The 24,841-nt window shown below is 36.7% G+C and overlaps 5 protein-coding genes across 5 annotated transcripts; 3 read left to right on the forward strand and 2 right to left on the reverse strand.

Moving 5' to 3' along the window:
* The first annotated feature begins 315 nt into the window (after positions 1-315).
* Positions 316-2,940, forward strand: LOC106141069 (actin-related protein 8). The gene has a single exon (XM_013342722.2). It carries the CDS (start codon positions 487-489, stop codon positions 2,176-2,178), a length of 1,692 nt encoding a protein of 563 aa, XP_013198176.2. The 5' UTR covers positions 316-486; the 3' UTR covers positions 2,179-2,940.
* LOC106140605 (XK-related protein 6) lies at positions 2,920-11,256 on the reverse strand. Its single transcript, XM_060951222.1, has 5 exons — positions 10,884-11,256; positions 10,475-10,594; positions 7,054-7,241; positions 5,849-6,001; positions 2,920-5,026 (listed from the first exon to the last, which is right to left on the reverse strand). The coding sequence occupies exons 1-5, from the start codon at positions 11,138-11,140 to the stop codon at positions 4,551-4,553; spliced, it is 1,194 nt and encodes a 397-aa protein (XP_060807205.1). The 5' UTR covers positions 11,141-11,256; the 3' UTR covers positions 2,920-4,550.
* Positions 11,257-11,987: 731 nt separating this feature from the next.
* On the forward strand, positions 11,988-17,642 carry LOC106140603 (syntaxin-16). The gene is made up of 4 exons (XM_060951331.1): positions 11,988-12,163; positions 12,719-12,855; positions 14,043-14,215; positions 14,989-17,642. Exons 1-4 carry the CDS (start codon positions 12,083-12,085, stop codon positions 15,606-15,608), a joined length of 1,011 nt encoding a protein of 336 aa, XP_060807314.1. The 5' UTR covers positions 11,988-12,082; the 3' UTR covers positions 15,609-17,642.
* Positions 17,643-19,247: 1,605 nt separating this feature from the next.
* LOC106140602 (ubiquitin-conjugating enzyme E2 C) lies at positions 19,248-20,813 on the reverse strand. Its single transcript, XM_013342211.2, has 2 exons — positions 20,576-20,813; positions 19,248-20,493 (listed from the first exon to the last, which is right to left on the reverse strand). Exons 1-2 carry the CDS (start codon positions 20,674-20,676, stop codon positions 20,064-20,066), a joined length of 531 nt encoding a protein of 176 aa, XP_013197665.1. The 5' UTR covers positions 20,677-20,813; the 3' UTR covers positions 19,248-20,063.
* A 2,450-nt stretch (positions 20,814-23,263) lies between these two features.
* LOC106140601 (splicing regulator SDE2) lies at positions 23,264-24,841 on the forward strand. Its single transcript, XM_013342210.2, has one exon. It carries the CDS (start codon positions 23,365-23,367, stop codon positions 24,088-24,090), a length of 726 nt encoding a protein of 241 aa, XP_013197664.2. The 5' UTR covers positions 23,264-23,364; the 3' UTR covers positions 24,091-24,841.

Consider the following 24,841-nt stretch of genomic DNA (forward strand, 5'->3'; position numbering starts at 1 on the left):
AATATTAGTTGGAATCTTGTATGTAATTATGATTTATAATTAAATAATTAAATGTAAAATAAAATTGCGTGCCTGCATAAATTATTTTATTGCGAAACCGCCGAGCTTGCATGAAGAGAGTTATGAATGTGGATGAAGCAAAGGAAGTATGCAGGGATCGTGGCAAGTGGAAAGAGGTAGTCTCTGCCTACCCCTCCGGGAAAGAGGCGTGAGTTTATGTATGTATGTATGTATGTATAAATTATTTTCTTTGCGCTATAACCTGCTATTCAAAATAAGATGTCAGTGTGTGTCAATACTGCTGGCTGTCAATGTCAAAACTAATTTATTGTGGAGGTTAGATTTTTGTAATAAAATAAAAATAAACAAAATAAATTGTAGTGCAAAGAAAAGGCAAAAGAGAAAATTCTGCATCTGTGTTTATAAAATTAACTGTAAAGAACCATATAGCTGTTACATCTTTAACAAGAATAAAAAGCAATTAAAATGAGTTTGCCGGCGTACGATCCAGGTCCGGAGCATTTCCAGCAGTTCCCGTCCAACAGGATCATCGTTATCCATCCTGGTTCCTTTTATGTGCGCATAGGAAGAGCTTCAGACCTCTTACCGGTGAAACAATTGCACTGCATAGCTCGAAAACGTGGCCCAGGCGGTAAAATATACAGGGATCCTTTCGTTCCGCCCAGCGTACCGAAAACTAAAGATTTGATCGAGGAATTGGAAGAATGCAGGCTTCAGATATCTCATACGCTACAGACGTGTGTTCAGTCCAACGGCGCGCGTAGATATGCGACTCCACCACAGCAAATAGCCGCATTTAACCGGAGATCTTTACCTGAAATTGTTAATGATGGCGAACCATGGCCCCAAGTGCAATGTGACATCATTATAGGGGACCTAGTCCTAGATATTGACCCGGAATTACCTTACAACATACATTTTCCTTACAAACGGGGGGATTTCAATCTACATTCTGAAGTTGGGGGCTCAATATCGTCAGTACTAAATGATTTATATACTATATGGAGTTCTATTATTGAGTATAAGTTAGGAATACCCTTAATAGAGTTAATTAAGTATAGATGTGTGTTATTAATCCCTGATATTTATTCAAGAACTCATCTGAAATATTTAATGTCTCTATTATTAAAGGATCTAGGATTCGGCCATTGCTTTCTAGTACAAGAAAGTGTCGGAGCAACTTTTGGAGCAGGGATTGGATCAGCGTGTGTTGTAGACATCGGGGATCAAAAAACTGCTATTTCATGTGTCGAAGACGGAATATCTCATAAAACCACGAGGTTGCGGATGGACTACGGTGCAGGTGATGTCTGTCAGGCTCTGTCCTGGATGCTTCATAAAAGCGCGTTTCCGTACAAAACCTGGAATGAGAATATACCAAGAGATGTAATGTTAATGCGTAATTTGTATGAAAATTTTTGTCACATCAACCTAGATGTCTGCGGACCACACGAAAAGACATTCCTTGTTGATCACCCAGGCGATATAGTTAACAAATATACGTTACAAGTTGGTGATGAATGCGTTATATCCCCATTATCACTATTCCACACGGACTTACTAAAGATAACCGGTGCAAAAATGACAAAGATACAGAACCGGCAGCCCAGTGACCCGGAAGATCCATTTGATGCTGAATTCTTGAGAGAAACTGGACGAAAGCGGGAGACGGCTGATCCAGCTGTGAATGAAAGTCAGCAGCTTGAAGCCGCAAACGAATCTCAACCTACAGCTAACCAAGACGAAGACATTGTTGTTGATGCATTAGAAGGAGTTCCCGGAGATATTGTTTCATTAGCTCCCGGTCAAGTCTTGGCTTTAGACGCCGCAATACTGCAAAGCATTGACCGATGTACAAGCGAAGAGTTGAAACGAAAGATGTACAGCAATATTCTTATTGTTGGTGGAGGAGTTAAAGTGCACGGTTTATATTTGTGGTTGCAGAATCGGTTGGCACTTCAAATTCCGTACGCTTATAAGACTGAACAGTTGGAGATTGTCACGTCTCCGAAGGATATTGATCCGGCCAGTACAGTGTGGAAAGGGGCTGCTGTCATGTCCTGCTTGGAGTCGGCTGTTGAGCTGTGGATAAACCAGCGAGAATGGAATAAGTTTGGATTGAGGATTTTAAGAGAAAGAGCTCCTTTTATTTGGTGATAGTAAATACCATGATCGTGGTCGAATCAGTAAGGTGCCCGGTTAAAATGCGTGATGTGCACAAAAAGGCACAGGTTCAAACCCCACTAAGACCATGTACCAATGACTATTTTAGAAATTAAGTACATAAGTTTGAAAATTAATTAGTGGTCTTAAAGTGAGGAAAAACATCGTGAGGAAACCTGCACATTCGACTTCCATGGGAACGAGATGGAGTGGTCCTATTCTTTTTTATTTTATTTGTGCCGGGAACCACACGGCTTTCAAGTAGTTTACTAGTAGTAGGGTAAGTAAGTTGTTTAACATTCCCTTAGCTTAAAACCAACTTCATGATGAAAAGCTATTGGGAACGTGCATTGTCAAACACGTACGTACGTTGTCAAAGACATTTCTATGTGTAAATATTAATAAATACTAAGTCATTATAAATTTAATATTCCCTGTTTTATTTATGATCCCTCTGACATGCGAAAGTTACTCTGTCAATTATTTAAAACTCAATAATGTACAATAAATATTTTATTATGATGAATTTTGAAAATATATATAAAATTTTTATCGAGATAAATGTTTGTATAGACAACACGAGGATCAATTCGCGAGAAAGAACTATATTTTTTGTGATGTCAGCTGTGCGGCTCTTGTGGATGCCAAAGGAGACTTAAACATAGACATAAAAAATACAGACAAGATAAACCTCTCATTTCTACAATGAGGTGGTCCTAAAATAAAAGAAGCTGATGTTAAGAAAATAAATTTTATTAAAAAAGATACAAAATAAAAAATGGCAATAAAATACTATAAAAATTGTTCTAAAAATACAACATTTGGCTATCATAATATTAATAGCTTCATTATGGTAACTTATGGTCTAAGAATACTTTATTCATATTATGTTGAGATTCTTAATTACAGCACATCATTAGACATTTATAATAACCCATCTTTTGCAGTCGGGTAAAAGGCCACAGACATAAGTCTAGCTAGATAACACCAGTTCAAGCATAAAATACATATGTATAAAATGTAAGCGTGTCAAGTTTTTTGTTTGTAAATACTTTAATGCAAACATAACAGAGTTACAAAAAACATAGTATGAAGTTTTTTTCTAATTACTATCAAAACAACAGGAGGAAAAAGAAAAAAAATATTTTTACCAATTAAGTCGTTACAATTCTGATGAAATATTTGGACCAAATATTTTTAGTTAATTTTATAGGAACCTACAAAGATCTACGTACGAGAACAATAAAAAATTTAAAGTTATTCAGAAATCTAATCAGGATGTAGGTAATTCTGTGAATTCTGATTATAATTTAATCCAATAAATCATTTCTTTCAATACTCCATATAGTTGCAGCGTGATGTTATATAGCCTAAAGCCTTTATCGATAAATGGTCTATTCAACACAAAAATAATTTTTCAATTCGAACCAGTAGTTCCTAAAATTAGCTCGTTCAAACAAACTGTTTGTGTGTGTTCAGCTTTATAATATTAGTATAGATTGACATCTGACTATTCATTTGTTTGCTATTTAAAGGTTGACTGGAAGAGAATGCTATAAGCATTAAGTTCGCCAATTGTTAAAGCTCAAAAAATTTTTTAATAAATAAATGAAACAGTTTTGGAAATGCGGTGTCTAGCTATATTTATGTCTGTTTTTTAAAGTTGTAACGGCCTTGAGACATGAACTTGGAATTATTTTTCTTATAGCTAATTAAAAGTATAATTATAATTATGAGTAAAGTTAAAGTTAACATAAATTAAGTATCAAAATGCAGTCTTATTTATTACCTACCTTCTACAGGTTGAGTTTACATTGAAATTGTGCAGAACTTGAAATATTGTGAAGTTATTGCTTTTGTACATTAAAATACACAATAAAATGTTTTACCAGTAAAAAGTGCGAAATTTTATTTGCATAAACACTTTGTTAAATAGTAATCACAAAATAAATAGATTTGGATATATTTTTATCCGTATTGTAAAGATGTTAGGAGTACCCGTAATCGTCGAATATGCATGAAAAGAGTAATGTGTTTGGAGGAAGCGGTAGAGGTCTGTAAGAATCGTAGCAGGTGGATTTACATAGTCTCTGCCTACCCCAATGTGAAACAGGCGTGATGGTAAGTATGTACCTATATATTATAAAGAACGAACTCCTAAAATCACAAGACAGTATTTCAGTTAAAACTCTTGTCAAGTTGTCAACTTGTCAAGTTCAAAATAGTTTTGATGTTTTGTATGTATATTTTTTTTAACATTTCAATGTTTGTTGTAAGTAGGTAGATATGTTTTACAATAATTTTGTTCACATACAATTTCTAACTCTAAATCATCCTCCAGAGGGCGCCACGAGTCTTACACCAAATCAGCTAACCTCAAAAGTCTGGTCATCGACCTTATGAGACACAGTGACGTCATTATTCCCTTTCCTCAAGGTCGGATGCAGAAACGAATAATACCCAATCATAATTAACACCCCGCAAACATAAGGCACGACAATAAATACTAAAACTACATGAAAAACATTAGAATATTTAACATCGTCTTTCATATAAAAAAACCATAGCGCACCGCACGTTATATTCTCCAAGAAGCATAGAGTATAATATATAGCGTATCTATACCTGGTTCTACCTTCCACAGACAATATATACGTGAAGAGGTACACGGATCCGAGTGCGAATGAGAAGGAGATCTCCGCTATCCTTGTCTGGGCGCAGAACACTGGCCGTTCGAATATTTGGATCCATGACGTCATTAGTAGTATGTGTATTGAGCATGCCAGTATTGTCCAATATGGAAATAGATAAGCTATCACTGAAATCGACATCACTCGGCTGACTGGAAATAAAATATTTCAATTATCTAACTGCTGCTGGTTTCTATATCTACATGTTTAACCACTTCACATCTTTCCCATGGACGTCGTAAAAGGAGACTAGGGATAGGCTTATAAACTTGGGATTACTCTTACAGTCGATGGGCTAGCAGCCTGTCACTATTTGAATCTCAATTCCATTATGAACAGCTGAGCATGCCTTCCAGTTTTTCCGAGGCTGTATGTTCTTTCTACCCCGCAAGGGATACAGACCTGACTATAAGTATGTATACATACATACATATGGTCACGTCTATATCCCTTGCGGGGTAGACAGAGCCAACAGTCTTGAAAAGACTGAATGGCCACATTCAGCTATTTGGCTTAATGATAGAATTGAGATTCAAATAGTGACAGGCTGCTAACTGCTGTAGCCAATCGCCTAAAAAGAATCCCAAGTTTGTAAACCTATCCCTTAGTCGCCTTTTACGACATACGCGGGCAAGAGATGGAGTGGTCCCATTCTTTTTTGTATTGGTGCCGGGAACCACACGGCACTATAAGTATAGTATAAGTATCTAATATATTTAAACGAGCAATTCTTGTAGGTATATATATAATCAGGATCTCGGAAACGGCTCCAACGATTTTCATGAAAGTTACAGATTAGGGGCTTTTCGGCTCAAGGAATCGATTTATCAAGGTCCTAGGTTCGAGAAAAGCTCGGTTCCCAAGATATATATAAACATTTTAAAAACCGCGTTTTAACAAACTATATCAGTGCCATCTCTGGTAGACGGAGCAAAGCTCGGTCAACCAGGTACTGTATGTATAGAACAACTCACGTGTCAGTAAATAATGCCACACGGTTTGCACGGCGGAGCCGAGCCAGGTCACGTTGAGTTTGTCCTCCTGCGCGAATCTGACGGCGCGCTGGTACGCGGCCAGGCACCACCCCATGCCGATCAGAGACGACGTCATCGATAGGGACTGATGCACTGGGAATCAGTAAATAAGAAATATATACATACATAAAATCACGCCTTTCTCCCGGAGTGTTAGGCAGAGACTACATCTTTCCACTTGCCACGATCTCTGCATACTTCCTTCGCTTCATCCACATTTATAACTCTTTTCATGCAAGCTCGGCGGTTTCGGGTACTCTTGACCTGACCCTTTACCAGGACGTCCTTAATTTGATCAAGATACGTTCGTAGCCTTAGCCTTCCCATTCCGACCTTTCCCTCCACACTTCCTTGTATATCTGCTTAGTCAACCTGCTTTCATTCATCCTCTCCACAAGACCAAACCATCTTAACATACCCTTTTCTATTCCTGTAACTACATCTTCTTTCACATCACATCATTTCCTTATCACGCTGTTCCTTATCCAGTCACTCAACTTCAAGGCTAGACTATGTCGCACTAAATATCGTGACCTTTGTGGTAATTTACAAGTAAACCGCTCTCGTCTTCTGAACATGATGGCGGACTATAGTACGTGCTGAGGAGTCGCATCCAGGAAATATCTGAAGATCCTCAGCAGCATGGCGTCAGAATCCTCCATCAGCATCAGACAGATGGTTCAATGATTGAGATCCATAAATAGCGTCAAGTTTATAGTCCATCATCGCCTGAAAGAAAGACTGAAGTCTTCTTTCAGGCCTTTCAGGATCCCTGTATTGACTTTTACAATTTGAGAGACAAGAGAAGCAGTTGGAACACATCTTCCTTTTTTTAACCACACCGTGTAAAATATCTGGTATTTTTCAGTCTCGTTACTCACCCAGGGCATCGAGATTGTATACCTAGATCCTAGCGCACAAAATATCATGCCTGAACGGGCCGAGGGTCAGTCAGAATAAAACACCAGATTTTCGGATGTTCAAGGCGTGTTGCCTGGTCGTCGCCTTAGTCAAAATTCGATTGTTCTTTTTTTCATTGATATGTCAGTCAGTTTTTGTTCATCTAAAATGCCAAGTCAAAGTGTCTGTCTACGCATGGAGTCTGAACGGCCGCTGCAATGATCGCGATTCTTATGGTAACTTACAAGTGAACTGCTCGTGCCCTCTAAACATGATGGCGGTCTGCAGGACGAGCTGAGGAGCCGCCTCCAGGAAGCACTCGAAGATCCTCAGCAGCGCGGCGTCAGAATCTTCTTTCAGCATCAGACTGTAGTACAGTCTTTGCGATGCCGGGTCTTTCTTGCGTTCGGCGCGACGAGACTTGATGGCGTATCTGATGGTGTCATTTAAAAAATATAATTATTGAATAGAATAGAATAGATTTATTTTCAAAACTGGACACAAGGTATCACTAATTGACGTCACATCACTTAAATCTAATTATAACTAATATCGCTTCGAAAGCTCATGTGTAGAAGAAGCGGCGGAACAAACTACACTGCAGCATTTTCATCGGACGTATATAGGTACATGTGAATATCTAGCAAGCTGAGGCTAGCAACCTGTAACTATCTGAATTTCAGTACCATGTTTATGCCACAGCCTTATACATAAACTTGTGAATTTATACATGCACTAGCTGTGCCCGCAACTTTGTCCGCGTGGAATAGTTATTTTGGGCATCATTGAAGCCCTCAAGGATGAATAATTTTCCCCGTTTTTTCCACATTTTCCAATATTTCTTTGCTCCTTATAGTTGCAGCGTGATGTTATATAGCCTAAAGCCTTCCTCGTTAAATGGTCTATTCAACGCAAAAATAATTTATCAATTCGAACCAGTAGTTCCTGAGATTACCGCGTTCAAACAAACAAACTCTTTAGCTTTATAATATTAGTATAGATAAATACAAACATATAATCAAGATATTCATTGAATAAATAATTTAAATGATTACGAAAAAGAATCTTCTAAAAATTGGCGCTTTAATCTCGACCAGAATATTTACTGAAAGCCATAATAACATCGATTCGTCACATAGATTTTAAACACATTATCGACGTAATTCACAAGGTCAAGTTTTTTATCGATGACTCAATAGAAATTTATTTCGGAAAAGATATATATCAGCTTCATAATCGCTTAATTAAAAACTTTTGAGCTGACGTAAAAACATTCTTAAGATTGTGTTTCTATCATTTGATGTATCTTTATTTATTTAATTGAAAACTAGCTATTGCGCGGGGCTTCGCTCAAGCGGGAAATTCCAGAAAAATAGTAGCCCACGTCACTGCTGAAAGTCTATTCTATATCTGTGCAAATTTTCGTGAAAATCAATCCAGTAGTTTTTGAGTTTATTCGTAACAAAAACAAATATTTTCTCTTTATTATTCTTATAAGCAACACACTCAAGTGTTGGTAAAAAGCGTGCTCGTCATCCCTTAGTCTTCGCTAACCAGATCAGTACCGAAGCATTTTTTGGAATTCACTCCAGGAGAAATTTAAGAAAAATCTTCGTAACAGAAAATTATACATATTATTAATTAATTATATAATTATACATATACGACCACTGGAATAAGCCTAGCCGTTGGCGGATTAAAAAAAACTTTACCTACCCTCATTAATTATACGGTGAACTTACAATGAGCAATTTATTTTGTCATTTGTTTGAGTCCCCATTAGTCTTTGGATGTAGGTATATTCTGAAGGCTGTGATGTGGTGGATAGGTAAGAAGCTGAAGACGGTGGAAGTTACATACATACATATAGTTACGTCTATATATGTACCTCGCGAGCTAGACAGAGCCAGCAGTTTAAAAAGACTGATAGGCCACGGTCAGCTATTTGGCTCAATGATATAATTGCGGTTCAAATAGTGACTGTTGCTAGCCCATTGCCTAAAAAAACGAAACGCACGTTTGTAAGCCTATCCCTTAGTCGCCTTTTACGACATCCATGGGAAAGAGGTGGAGTGGTCCTATTCTTTTTTGTATTGGTGCCGGGAACCACACGGCACTTTGATAATCAATTTAAATTACTATTAATTTCCCACTGATGTCTGTATCTACTTCCCCACAGGTCTCATCCTAGTACATCAAGCTATATCTGCACAAGGTACAGGGCAGGATTACTCTGAAAATTTCGTATGCGGCACCGACGGTGTAACTTACGCCAGCAGTCATTTCATTTTAGCTCAGCTACTTCATAAAAACGTGGCCGTGAAGCACAAAGGGAGGTGTGACCTTCGAGATACTCCAATAAAGAAGATGTTACGATGCGATGTTGTCTATGGCTCTGAAGGACGGTTGGGTATAGAGGATTATACCAGAGACGATGGAAGGAATTTAAAAAATCCTGGGACGAGGCTGACGTGGTCTGGAAACGTAGATAACAGAAAGCAGGAGAACAATGATGCCGTGGGGGTTAATATTGGAATTAAGGGTATTTTAGCTCAACTATAGACTTTTCGTGTGGTTCCCGACATTGCCGTGTGGTTCCCGGCACCAATAAAAAAAAAAAGAATAGGACCACTCCATCTCGTTCGGTTCCCATGGATGTCGTAAAAGGCGACTAAGGGATAGGCTTATAAACTTGGGATTCTTCTTTTAGGCGATGGGCTAGCAACCCGTCACTATTTGAATCTCAATTCTATCATTAAGCCAAACAGCTGAACGTGGCCTATCAGTCTTTTCAAGACTGTTGGCTCTGTCTACCCCGTAAGGGATAAAGAGGTGATCATATGTATGTATGTATAGACTTTTTCCAATATACATAACTTTCTCTGATTGGCCCGGATCTTGGATGTTTATCTATATATACGAATGCCTTCAAAAACATCCTATAAAAAACCCAAGTCTCGCAGCTCACTCTTTCTACTGTATAAAGTTGTGAGATCCATGTAATACCAAGTCGGTTAATCTATTTAGTCTCTACTTAAAGGACCTTCTGTCTTAAATTATTACATAAGTTATTATCATGCAATATTAAAATATTTTATGATTCATTACAACTACTATTATTAAGTTTATACACTATAAAATCTATGCTGTGCTGTGCCGTGTGGTTCCCGGCATAGGACCACTCCATCTCTTTCCCATGGATGTCGTAAAAGGCGACTAAGGAATAGGCTTACAAACTTGGGATTCTTTTTTTAGGCAAAGGGCTAGCAACCTGTCACTATTTGAATCTCTATTCTATCATAAAGCTATACAGCTTAACGTGGCCCTCAGCCTATTCAAGATAGTCCACGTTCAGCTATTTGGCTTTAAGATAGAATTGAGATTCAAATAGTGACAGGTTACTAGCCCATCTGAAGAGCAAATAAATCTATTAGCATTATTTATGTATCTTGATCAAATTAAGGACGTCCTGGTAAAGGGTCAGGTTAAAAGTACCCGAAACCGCTGAGCTTGCATGTAGAGAGTTATGAATGTGGATGAAGCAAAGGAAGCATTGCAGCATTGCAAGAATGCAGAGATCGTGGCAAGTGGAAAGAGGTAGTCTCTACCTACCCCTCCGGGAAAGAGGCGTGATTTTATGTATGTATGTATTATTTTTGAACTTACATGAGAGCATCGGTAAACCTCAGTATCGGAGCCATTTGCAGCACCAGTATGAAGATACGGAGCCAGTGACGTCGGGTCACCTCGTTGGTAACCGAATCTTGCTGTTTGTCCTGTGCATACCTGGTAAATTAAAAGTTTGTTAATAGCAAAAGTCACAGGTAAGAGAGATGAGAGACAATTAAAAGGGCTAGGTATAGACATGTATATGAATTAATAAATATTTTAAAGATCCTTCGTAGATAGATAGATACTCTTTATTGCATCATAAGAAAAAGAAAACAAAAAAAACACAGGTAATGAGGTACAAAGGCGGACTTATCGCTAAAGCAACTCTTCCAGTCAACCTTCGTAGATACAGAGGCAGGCTTTTGAAACATGTATGAAAACTCATGATCGAAACATTACTTACATTCTTATAGACACAGCGGTGTTCACAAACGCGGGAAACAGTATGAAGGCAAGTGTCCAACCGAAAGCTTCCATTTCCTGAGCCAAATAGTACCTCACGGCTATATTCAGGTCCACAGCTAGGTCCACAAAGTGGCCAATAATTGCTACAACGTACATGATTAAGTCTAAATTGGTGATAGATATGTTTTTCGGCATCCTATCTGGCTCGTCGTAAGAATGCCCATTTTGAAGCAATTCGCGAACAGCTTTTGGCATTTCGGATATTAGATTTTATAATATGATTAATAAAGATTTTTAAGTATTTACTCGTTATTTAATAGTTATTAAAAAGGAAAGTAGCGTCGTCTTGCTTGGCGTGTACGTTTGGTTTAGCTTTGTTTACATTTTTGACATTATACTGACAGATCTTTACCGAACATGGTCTTGACATTGGTTTTCTTAAAATTTTCCCATTCCGATGGCATTGGCTCCACCCTTTCATTCATCATCCTATGATTTGTTACCCGGTTGCACAATAATTCATCTCATCAAGAGACATCTTGTTGCCTTTCCGTCTAGCCTATCCTCGGTCCCGACAATATATCAAGTGGCAGCTATCACAAAATTGTCTTCTGTCCTCCTTCGAAATATATCATTGTCATACATACAATATTGTTACATCTATATCCTTTGCGGAGTAGACAGAGTCAACAATCTTGAAAAGACTAAGTCCACGTTCAACTGGATGGCTTTATGTTGTAATTGAGATTCAAATAGTGACAGGTTGCTAGCCTATCGCCTACAAGGAATTCCAAGTTTATAAGCCTATCCCTAAGTCACCTTTACGACATCCATGGGGAAGAAATAGTGTTTTTATTCTATAGTGCCGGAAACATGAAGAGAGTTATGAATGTGGATGAAGCAAAGGAAGTATGCAGGGATCGTGACAAGTGGAAAGAGGTAGTCTCTGCCTACCCCTCCGGGAAAGAGGCGTGAGTTTATGTATGTATGTATGTGCCGGAAACCACATGGCAATTCATTGCCATAATTTACCCGAACTAAAAAAACGGATCTCGTTTGTCATTACTGTCAATGTCATTTATGACAATAACAATCGTATCGTGTCGCTGCGCTGGAATGGCAGCAGTAAATCCCAAAAATTAAAATTAAATTTCTTGTAATTTGTAGTACATTCACTGCTGAAAAAATTCATTTACAATGGTGTCACGAAGTTTAACTGAAGTGTTTTTGTTAATGCGTAACAATGCAATACACAGCCGACATATATTCGCAGAACAGGTGCGGCATAAATATTGATTTATTTGTTTTTACGCAATGATACAATTTTTATCTAGAATACTGTGCCCCTAGGGAATTGGGTATTATAATTTGATATCACAATGTTTTCTTACCACGCACGAAAAATAGTACAAGTATGTGCTAGAAATTAAGAACGATTTCTTATTTTATTCAAGTGCAATTTGGCTGTTACACTACCTGTCTAAGACGACTAAGGGTAAGGCTAATAAACTTGAGATTCTTCTTGTAGGTGATGGGCTGGCAACCTGTCACTATTTGAATCTCAATTACATCATTACTTTCAGTCTGTTAAATGGCTCTGTCTACCCTGCAAGGGATATAAACGTGACTTTATGTTTGTACACTACCTGAAAACATCTACAGTATCTCTCATTTTAAGCTCCAATTGATTGGCCTTGATTTAGTACCATGACCACATGTAGAGAGAGTCATGACATATAGGTACTGTGCCATGGTCCATACCAACTTCTTTTCTCTGCATTATCAAACATTTTATGCTCAATTGTTATTTTACGTTTTGCTTATGAATTCCAGAGCGGTCAGTCGGAACGTGTGAGATTGATGAGAAGCAGCTCGCAAGATGCTGAAGCAGGTGTTGAACTCCGAACAGAATCCAATGCCCCTCCACCGTGGACTGACACATTGGAAGAACTACATTATGTTATTACCAGGTGACAATTTTGTTTTACATTTAACAAACTTTTAAGAAATTATTGCCACTTACAAAAAATATTGGCTTCAAAGAAACTTATTAAAGATTATTAAAAAAAAAACTAATTAATTAAAATTCAAATTAAAAACATCCTGGTAAAGGGTCAAGTCAAAAGTACCCAAAACCGCGATTGAAGCGAAGGAAGTATGCAGAGATCGTGGCAAGTGGAAAGAGGTAGTCTCTGCCTACCCCTCCGGGAAAGAGGTGTGATTTTATGTATGTATGTTCTCAGAAACTATGACTTTTATCAGACTGAAAATACTCATGTCTTGGCATGTTCTCATTTGCACCCTCTGCCGTTAAGCAACGTGGCCTGGGGTTCCGCTTTCCTACTGCCTTCTCACCTTCTAAGATTATTGGTCCAGTAGATAATGCGTGAAGCAGCAACAAACGAACTGACTTTTGCATTTTTCATATTAGTCGGGATTGTCTTTCAAGTGGTTTCCGACACGGTATTTACATTTATATTTACCATTATTTATTTATCAAATTAAGGACGTCCTGGTAAAGGGTCAGGTCAAAAGTACCCGAAACCTCTGGGCTTGCATGAAGAGAGTTATGAATGTGGATGAAGCGAAGGAAGTATGCAGAGATCGTGGCAAGTGGAAAGAGGTAGTCTCTGCCTACCCCTCCGGGAAAGAGGCGTGATTTTTATGTATGTATGTATGTATAACGATATTTCAACCATACAATGCAAATATGTTACAAATTCCTTCTTAAAGAACAAGCATAATGTAATTTCAAATAAGAAAAAAGAAAACATTATCAAAAGATAGTTTGGACAGAATACATCATCATCTTTTTTAAAACAGCGCAAATATTTCACTCATTTTAGCATATTATATTATTATATTATTGCCGTGTGGTTTCCGGCACCAATACAAAAAAGAATAGGACCACTCCATCTCTTTCCCATGGATGTCGTAATAGCCGACTAAGGGGTAGGCTTATAAACTTGGGATTCTTCTTTTAGGCGATGGGCTAGCAACCTGTCACTATTTGAATCTCAATCCTATCTTAAAGCCATAAAGCTGAACGTGGCCCATCAGTCTTTGCAAGACTGTAGGCCCTGTTTACCCCGCAGGGGATATAGACGTGATTATATGTATGTATGTATGTATTTTAGCATATTTCCCGTACTTTCAGACTTAAAACCAAATTGTCCGAATTGCAAGCGCGCCACGAGCGGCAGATCCGGCGGCCGGCGTTAGACGATACCAGTGAACAGCAACATATAGGAAGACTGACGTCCGAGATAGGAAGGCATTTCAATACCGCACACAGTCACTTGACAGCTATCAAGGCGCAAATGAGGCATGGTTAGTATTTAAATATAATGTATACGTGACAAATTACATGTATTGAGTTAGCCTTGATGTAAGTTCGAAACTTGTGTTACGTGATACTAACTCAACGATACATACATATAATCACGTCTATATCCCTTGCGGTGTAGACAGAGCCAACAGTCTTGTAAAGACTAACAGACCACGTTCAGCTGTTTGGTTTTAAGATAGAATTAAGATTCAAATAGTGACAGGTTCCTAGCCCATCGCCTAAAAGAAGAATCCTGAGTTTATAAGCCTATTACTACATCCATGGGAAAGAGATGGAGTGGTCCTATTCTTTTTTCTATTGGTGCCGGGAACCACACGGCAAAAACTCAAAGATGCTGTATTTTATAATAAATACTAGTTGTTGCAATAACAATTTAATGTGTAGACTATTTACGAGTATTTCTACGTATGTTGTGTTATTTGTACGCTTATAAGGCGGGAAGCAAAGCACTAAATATAACGCAATATAATAATAATATTATTAATTATTAACAATTAATAATATTGTAACCTGTTTTCATTGGTTGACTATCAGTAGATATATAGGAAGACGCTAGCTACAATAATATAGGAAGACTGAAAGTGGAGATTGGAAGACATTTGAATACCGCACGCAACACTTAACAGCTATCAACGCGCAAATGAGATAGGGTAAGTTGTTGCAACAACAACTTAAAGTAACCCGTCAGGTCAGAAACCACATCAACTTAAAAAATTAACTGCGTTTTTGCCTGACAATTCATTCTTTTTCGCAGGCAGCAAAACAGAGCAGAAACTAACAGCGAACGTAGTTCTGGCCCTCGTCACGACACTCCAAGAGTTGAGCATCCAATTCAGATCAGCTCAATCCAACTACCTCCGTTCCCTCACCTCCAGAGAGGAAAGGTCGAACGCTTACTTCGACCTGCCGAACTTTGAGGAACTAAGTTTAGATGACAACGAATTAACCGGTCTATCGAGTAACCAAACCGATTTGCTTTTTTCGTTACCGAGTACATCCGGTACCCAAAAAGGCTACGATGACCCAGAGACGTATGAGAAACAGGTTATGAGTCAAAAACAGTTGCTCCTTTTACAAGAGGAAAACACAAAGATGATCTCGGAGAGGGAGGAAGAGGTTAACAAAATTGTTAGATCTATAACGGACTTGAATGAAATATTCAAAGATCTAGGCCAAATGGTACACGAACAGGGTACTATATTGGACAGGATAGATTACAATATTGAGCAAACGCAGACTCAAGTGTACGAAGGTTTAAAACAATTGCAGAAAGCTGATAGTTATCATAGGAAAAATAGAAAGATGCATTGTATATTAATACTGGCTGTGTTTGTTGTAGTTTTGTTTGCTTTGTTGGTAATTGTTAAGAGTTAGTTAAGGTAGGATGAATGAAAGCAGGTTGACTAAGCAGATATACAAGGAGAGTGTGGAGGGAATGGTCGGAGTGGGAAGGCCTAGACGAACGTATCTTGATCAAATTAAGGACGTCCTGGCAAAGGGTCAGGTCAAGAGTACCCGAAACCGCCGACCTTGCATGAAAAGAGTTATGAATGTGGATGAAGCGAAAGAAGTATGCAGAGGTCGTGGCAAGTGGAAAGTAGTAGTCTCTGCCTACCCCTCCGGGAAAGAGGCGTGATTTTATGTATGTATGTTAAGAGTTAGTTTGTGGCCTGAAATGCATTTTAAGGATAATGCCGGTAACGCTACCTATGCTGATCGTCTGATGATCAAGAATCGGCGTTATGGTATCATTGATAAGGGAAAAACTGCACGGAATAGCAACATCCACTTATGTAGCGGATACCTCAATTGGTACCGGTAATTTTTTAGGTTCGTTACCGGTACTTGCACGGGACGGATATGGCAAGAACCGCTGAGTACCGGTAAAAAATCAACATTTTTGTACCGGTATCAAATCTTGGTTCGAAGTGAGTGTAGTTGAACGCCTTATATTTCGTAGTTAAAATTAAGTTTACAATATTTGTATTCGATTATGTTTATAGAGAAGAGAATGTAAATTATGTTGTTTGTACATACATAGTTAGGTAAGAAATTAATAACTTTCAGAAACGTAGACACGAGAAATATTAAATTGCCTACTTTTCTAAATATACTAAATCAAAACAAACAACGTCATAAAAATATTTTAACAAATAATATTAATTAATTTTGTTTCATTGAAATAATGATACAAATTATGTCTTTCACAAATATGTAAATAATTTAAGTTATTATTACTTATATGCACATTCTAGTCTATTCCTGGTGTTAAGTTAGAATAAGGTGTATTTATTTATTTAAGAGTGTTTTTATTGTAAATGTAAGTATGGTATTGGTATGGTAGTGCAGATAGAAATTTACATACACATACTACATACATATAATCACGTCTATATCCTTTACGGGGTAGACAGAGGTAACAGTCCCGAAAATACTGATAGGCCACGTTCAGCTGTTTGGCTTAAAACGATAGAATTGAGATTAAAAAAAAATAGTCATTTTTTGGAAATTAATTTAACTGACTTTGAAAAAGGTACGAAATGTTTTGTTTACTATAAATAAGTAGTTTATGATTTTTTTTCTCTATGATGGCCAATGGTACAACGTGCATGCAAACCACTATTATTTAGTAAGTGTGGCTATACCCCGGACACTTCCATGGTCCTTTGAGGCTTTTGACTTTAACAGATCACTTAAAAATTGTCATATTTTTTTAGTTTACCAACATTGGTAGACGTCAAATAAATTACTTACAACTTTACTGACGTCAGTGTTAGTTAGTCAGTTGTTACCGCTTCTTCTGCACTGACGCCTTGGAAGCGGCAGTAAACTTAGTTTTAAGTAATTTATTTGACGTCAACCGATTATAAAGCGATATGATAGTATCCTATAATATAATGAATAAAAATTTTGAATTTGAGTGCAGAAGAAGCGGTAACAAACCGCACTGCAGCATTATCTTTGTCGTCCAACCAGTAAAGGATATTGATGATTTGTGTGTGTGTGTGTAAATTCCATAATTTTCTTTCTGCGCAATGTTGTGTGTGCCAATGAGTTTATATAGATGGATTTCCATAAATATTACATTCCTCTTCAGATCAGAAATCAGAATTTGTTTATTTGCAAAAATCTATTTGAGTGTCCTCTATTTTTCTTTTTGTTTGTTGGTATGTTTGTACGTTGGAGAGTTCCCTTAGTCGCCTTTTACGATATCAATGGGAACGGGATGGAGTAGTCCTTTTTTTGTTGGTGCCTGGAACAACACACCACGTAAAAACATACCAGCAAAAATTTATACTTAAAGATAATTCAATTATTACATTTTGGTTCAAATTATCTTTGTAGTATAAATGTCCAATTGTCCATATCACCTTCCATTATCGCAAATTGTCTAGTAATGCAGTGAATAATGAATTGTTGAATTGTAAATAATTTGTTAATTCATAAAAAAACAAAAATCGAAATTTAATAAATTGAAATTTTGAAATATTTATGACTTTTATTTTAATAGGCGTCATCATCCCCACAGCTTGACATCTACTGTTGGAGTTAGGCCTAAACCTCTTATTAGACTATTCGCTATTCAGACTAGTCGACAGTAAGACTCGACGAGCCTGGTCGGTCTTGCAGTCTGAATTCAGAGTCTTAACTGTCTAACTCTTTAATACACTATTCGTTTTAAGACAATTCAAATTCAAAAGTTTTATTTATTATTAGGAGACACTTCATAAATGTCATATCTTTTGGTTTTACAACATTGGTTGAGGTCACACAAATTGGTTAAAACTCAAATTGCTAAAAACTAAATTAACAGCCGCTCCCAAAGCGTCAGTGCAGAAGAATGGGTAACAAACTGCATTGCAGCATTTTTTCAACACCATCAACTTTACAATTAACCAAACTCAGAATAGAAATTTGGACGAGAGAATAGTTACATTGTTGTCATTAATTGACTTATATGAAATTTAAATAATTACAGAATTTTGATTTAGGTTTAAATCAAACTACAATTCAGTCTTAATATAGAATAGTCTAATAGATAGGCTTACAAACTTGGTATTCTTTTTTAGGCGATGGGCTAGCAACCTTTCACTATTTGAATCTCAATTCTATCATTAAGCCAAACAGCTGAACGTCAACGTTCAGTCTCTTCAAGACTGTTGGCTCTGTCTACCCCGCAAGGGACATAGACGTGACCATATGTATGTATGTATGTAATGGAGGCATAAGATTTATCTTGACCTACCCTCTTATTCACAAACATAGGCAAGGCATTCTTCTATCTCATGTCCAGTTTTGGGCTGTATTCTGAATTAGTGTTTACTCGTAGCGTCGCCCGCGCTAATTAAGCGCCGCCTACAAAAGAATAAGGGTTTTACGCAAATCCTACTACAGGTACTGTTAGTTTTACCTGGATGAAAAGTACCCTATGTCCTTCTACAGACTTTTAAATTATAGGTTTAGGGTTACATAAAATTTCATGAAGATTGGCTTAGTAGATAACGCGTGAATGGAAAACAAACTTACTTTGGTATATATGTATATTATATAAAATTTTGGAAGGGATAAATATATATTAATTTTCAGTTATTCATGATCCAGTTATTTATTATAGCTAAGATCAGACACTTATTCCCTTAGTCGCTATTTACGCCATTCATGGAATGATGGTCATTCAAGTAAGTTAATGGTGGGTGGTTATAGTTATACTGAAAGGGCTTATTTTTGTTATGTCTATATCCTTTGCGGTTAAGACAGGGCCAGCAGTCTTGAAAGACAAAACACGTTCAGATGTTAGGCCTAATGAAAGAATTGAGATTCGAATAGTGACAGGTTGCTAGCCCACAGCCTAAAAACAATCCCCAGTTTGTAAGCATAACCCTTAGTAGCCTTTTACGACATCCATAGAAGAGATGGAGTGGTTCTATTCTTTTTAATAATGGTGCCTGGAACTGCACTGTACACACACACACAAACACACTACACATACAAGGTCAGAGAAAGAAATACAAATTAAATTGCACTAAAGAATTATAATTGTCAGTGATTCAATATATATAAACTCCATCTTAATTAAACCAGAGACAAGAGCACGAAAAATCAAAGACAGATTTACTAATCAAGACATTTAAAAAACGATAACAGAATAATGGAGGCAGTCCCAGTATTTTTTCAGGTTTTTTTAGTGATAATGCACATTTAAATGTTCCAGGTTCTTTTTTTTGGCCAGAGCTAGCGGGAAAAACCAGTTTATCAGTAACATCAGTATGACCAAACCAGTGGAAGAATGGAGTTTGAATTTGACTTTGGCAAATAAAAGCTACATGAATTGACCAACATGATTAAGGGAGCCATTTGGACATGACCCAATTCAAGATAAAAGTTTTTTTAGTAATTATGTTCAAAGGGAAATGTCATTAATATATACTTTTTGGTTACAACCTGAGGTACTAAAATAAAGGCTACATGAATTATCCAGAAGAGATTGCTTAATGTGTTAAGGCAGCCTTTTGCACATTACTCTATGTCTGTTTATGACGAAAGTATAACAGATGTGCAAAAAGACATTCCATTATATATTTCTCGTGAATGCAGTCACATATTAGCTAATAAAGAAATAAATAAAGGATTCGTGATACTGGGACCAGCCTGAATAGAAAACATTGTCCAAACCAGAGTGGGACAAACCAAAAAATTAACATTAAAAAGTTGTACTCATCCAACAGACAGTTTAACGTGCTCCCACTCTCATTACAAACATATTCAAACATCCGCAACACAAAATACAATGCAACTCAATAAGAAATACAATCAAAATTATTTAATCAACTATGAGTCTTTATGTTTACTGTAAAATTCATCTAAGTACTTCTTGTAGGCTGCCTGATTTGGCCAAAGGTATGATGCTTGCTGGTTTAACGGACTCTGAGTGTTGGGTTCCGCCAGCAAACTCTGTATCGACAGTAAAACGGTACGGACGTCATACAAAGCCGTCCATTTGTCCTTCAAAATGTCTAAACATATTAAACCACAAGTATCTACATTGGGATGAAAACAGGGCGTCAAAAATTTCACTACGGGGGGCGCGTATGGATATGAATTTGGGAACTCCAATGATAATTTGTACTTGTGACCCGCGTATACTGTGTCCTGGGGGCCGTTTATTGTTCCTATCCATTTGAATAAGTTTTCGCTCTCCGGGAACGCTGATACTCCTTTGTCGGCACATCTCATAAGCTCCATCAACTCTTTTTGCAATCTGAAGGCAAGAAATGTAATTTGTTAGGATTTGGCAAGGAAAACAACGAAAAGTTGAAGTGAATCGACAGTTTGGTACTTACCGCTTGCTGACAGCGTGATTATCTTTGAGTTTTATCGTGTCCTCATTTTGTTTAGCTGGATTCGACGAAGAAGCGTAATGAGGATTTATATTTTGAGCCATTATTCAACGAAAAATCGAAATCAGATGCCACAGAATTTCTGTTAGAAGAACGACTTCCTGTTAATTTTAAAAAGCTCAAATTTTATTGGACAGCAGACAGGACATCGGTTTTAATTTGACAGCTTGATAATGGCGGCAACCATAGACAACTTTTTTCTTCTCTTGTTGACTATGGGGATTGTATGTAATATGTAATCGATCGATTTACTAGAACTTAATCCACATTCATATAATCACGTCTATATCCCTTGCGGGGTAGACAGAGCCAGCATTCTTGAAATAGTAGCCATATTCAGCTGTTTGGCTTAATGATAGAATTAAGATTCAGATAGTGACAAGTTGCTAGCCCACCGCCTAAAAGAAGAATCCCAAAATAAGCCTATCCCTATTATACATATCCCTAACAGATTACTTCCCGTCATTATAATTTAACTATTCCATCATTACCATGATTCGATAATACAATTAAATTAAAAACTAATTTTCTTTTCCGATATACACGTTTGCCGTTACGTCACGTCATCTCATCAGATGAAAATAAAAGAAACGAAAATTTCACTTTCTCTTTCTATGGCAAATTATTTAATAGTCGCTGAAGCGTGAAATTGGAGATCAGTGATGCATTTTAAAGTAAAAAGAAAGATCTGCGAAGTCTATAAAAGTTCACGACATTTAAAAATGTTGTTTAGTAACGAACTTGATTTTTCAGTGTCAATAATTTAACATAATGGAATTTAAAGTGAGTGTCAAGATCCTTTTATACTAAAAATATTAGCTTAAAACATTTTTAAAAATATCGTTTACTACCATTATAATTTATTGTTCACTGGCTGTGCCTGCGACTTCGTCCGCGTGGAATAGTTATTTTGGGCATCACTGAAGCCCTCAAGGATGAATAGATTTCACCGCTTTTTTCACATATTCCATTATTTCTTTGATCCTTATAGTTGCAGCGTGATGTTATATAGCCTTCCTCGATAAATGGTCTATTAAACACAAAAATATTTTTTCAATTTGAACCAGTAGTTTTTGAGATAAGCGCGTTCAAACAAACAAACTCATCAGCTTTATAATATTAGTATAGATTTAATATTTCATTTTTATAATTCATAACATTGCACCATACAATTGGTAGCATAATACCATACGCATCATAGATTTGTCTTATTTCATCTTGCTGCAAAAAAAATGCTTTATCATTTTGAGATTTTATTTCATTTCAATTTGCTTGCATTGAATGCACGATAAATACAATGAATGAACGCTTGAATGGGAGTTTTCATAGCAGTCACTATAGGCTATTTGACAAAGTTCTAAAAACTATCTTAGGGTATTTATTTGTTTATAAGGAGCCCTACAAAAATACTTTTCTGCCTTTATTACAGCTATTTTATTAAAAAATCGAAAAAGAAAATGAAATATTCAAATATGCCGCCAAAACGCGACTTTTAGCAATATGGCGGCCATGGCATGCAGTGACGTAAATTTCGTGTAAATATCATACAAAGCTTGTTGGTGTTTCGAAAAGTTTTGATTTTCTCTTGTTTTATTTAACTTGTGCCACGTCATATGTGTGAAAATTATTAAAATGAGTTCCTATTAATGTTGTGTAGTGCCTCAATGCACTAATACAACAATAAAATCTCCTACGAAACTTACTACTATTAGACGGCCTCTGTGGCGCAGCGGTAGTGCGCTTGTCTGTGTCACCGGAGGTCCCGGGTTCGAATCCCGGCCAGGGCATGATGAGAAACGAACTTTCTCTGATTGGGCTGGGTCTTGGATGTTTATCTATATACGTATTTATTATAAAATATAGTATCGTTGAGTTAGTATCTCGTAACACAAGTTTCGAACTTACTTCGAGGCTAACTCAATCTGTGTAATTTGTCCAAAAAAAAAAAAAAAAAAAAAAAAAAAAAAAAAAAAAAAAAAAAAAAAAAAAAAAAAAGAAACTGTTTTTTTCTATGCCGATGGATTTGAATATTTGCAAGAAGTGGTTTCAGATCATGATCTAAGATCAGTGGTTACCAAGATATACTTACATTGATGTTTTCATATTCCTCAGTTCGGCAGCATAGAAATCTGGATTGTCTTTGAAGAAGACAATCCAGATTTCTTCTTCCAACCATTATTGCGTCCACTTTTGGTAGGTTTCGACTGTCAGCTTTCGCGAAATTGGTTTCTATTATTAAATACCTATGTTATCTGAGTAATCCTGAGCGATCAAACACTTATAAAATCTTGAAAAATAATAGCGAACACTAAGGAACGGTGCGATCCACAGTCTATTTATGGATAATTGACGTCATAATAGAAATAGCCAATCACGTTCGTTTTTAGTCACGTGACAGCTGCATATAAAAACCTAATTTTCTGAGACGGATTTTGTTTAAATAATGCAATATTTTTATCTCGCGTTATTACAAATCGCTCCAAAAAAATAATATTAAGACTGATGACATAAAAGAAATGTATATTTTTAATACAGTCAAATAGCCTATTCTGTCATTCAAGTCATTCATTGACGATTTCATTCAAATCATTCAAATGATTTCCATATTGTCAAAAATTGTGTGGGGCACGTCATTCATTCATTTTGTTTGTGTAGGTACTGTAAATATCGTGTTTTCATTGCGTTATTTGCGTTATCTTCACGAAATTAAACGTGTTAAAATTGTTTTCAAGATGCCTTGTACGTTTTACTTTGAAAACGCGTTGCTAGCAAACTTCACTTGCCCAGATGTGGCTACCCTAAAGAAGAGGATTTCAGAAGATTACGGTGTGCCATCTGAAGACTTGTTTGTGGTGATAAATGGCAGAAAAGTCTTTGAAAATCTGCGTTTGCAAGATCTCAATTATGTGGTCCGAGTGTACAAGAGACTGGTCGGTGGTAAAGGAGGTTTTGGTTCTATGTTGCGAGCTATCGGGGCTCAAATTGAAAAAACAACAAACAGAGAAGCCTGCAGGGATCTTTCTGGAAGACGATTGAGGGATATAAACGAAGAGAAACGTCTAAGGAAGTGGTTGGAGGGTCAGGAAGAGCGAGAAAAAGAGGCAGCCGAGCGTAAACAGAAGAAATTGGAAAGGTTGATTGCAGAGCCAAAAATTGATGTGAATTTGAATCCCATGTATGAGAAAGAGCGTCAGGAGTTGCCGGAGAGAGTCAGTGCTGCTGTGGATGCTGGCTGGCAGGCGGCGGGGAGCTCCAAAGACATTGGTACGAAGAGAAAAATAGAGGAGGAAAAACCAAAGGGAAAGAAAAAAGCTAAATTGTGGATTGATGCGGAGTTGTCAGATTGTTCGTCTTTAAGTGATGAAGAGGAAGAGGAAGTGAGTACGAGCCGACCGCAGACAGTTTCTACGGACAGTGGGAATGAGTCGGATCACAATTTAGAGAAAAGCAAAAATTAAAACAATTGACTGTGAATTTAAGTGAAAGTGTTAAGATTTTATGGTCATTGTTCACTCATTGCATTAGTCCTAGAATTGTTTGTCATGAGATGACCACAACCAAGTACAACTTTCTAGGATACTGATGATGAAATGGTCTTAAAACAATAGATATAAATTAGTTAATAACATAACAGAATAAACCAAATTAAATACACAACACAAATCTTTATTTTCAATTTTGACTCCACAATTTTTTTATAATCATTCAAAATATGATTGGAAAGTGCATTGTGAAAAAACTAAATTTTTATTATGGAAAAATATTATACCTAATAATGGCGTGTATTCTATACAATTCCTGTAAATCTAAACATAAATAGGCACCAATTGACACAAAGGATGTTTTGCACTATTGTCTGGCTTTGTTTACCTGGTCTAGGAATATGTCTTTAGGATACAATGTGTACATATTTATTTCCTGTTTTTGATTTTGTAGCCCAATGCCTACAATCAGTACCTATATCTTGTGTAAACCCATGGACTTAAACTAGTTAGGTACTTTTTGAAATGTAACTTTTTAATTAATTTGTGCCTATGAAGGAAAAGAATTAAATCTGTATTTTAATTATATGGTATTATATGTATAGAGTATGATGGAGTAATTTTTATGAAGATATTAATTCATCAAAAAAAATTACCTTTTTTATGCATGATGATATGTCTCCCATTTGAAACTATACAGAAGTCATGTTTGCATTTTTATTGTTTA

The sequence above is a fragment of the Amyelois transitella genome, chromosome 24, assembly GCF_032362555.1.
Source record: "Amyelois transitella isolate CPQ chromosome 24, ilAmyTran1.1, whole genome shotgun sequence".
NCBI classification, from domain to species: Eukaryota; Metazoa; Arthropoda; class Insecta; order Lepidoptera; family Pyralidae; genus Amyelois; species Amyelois transitella.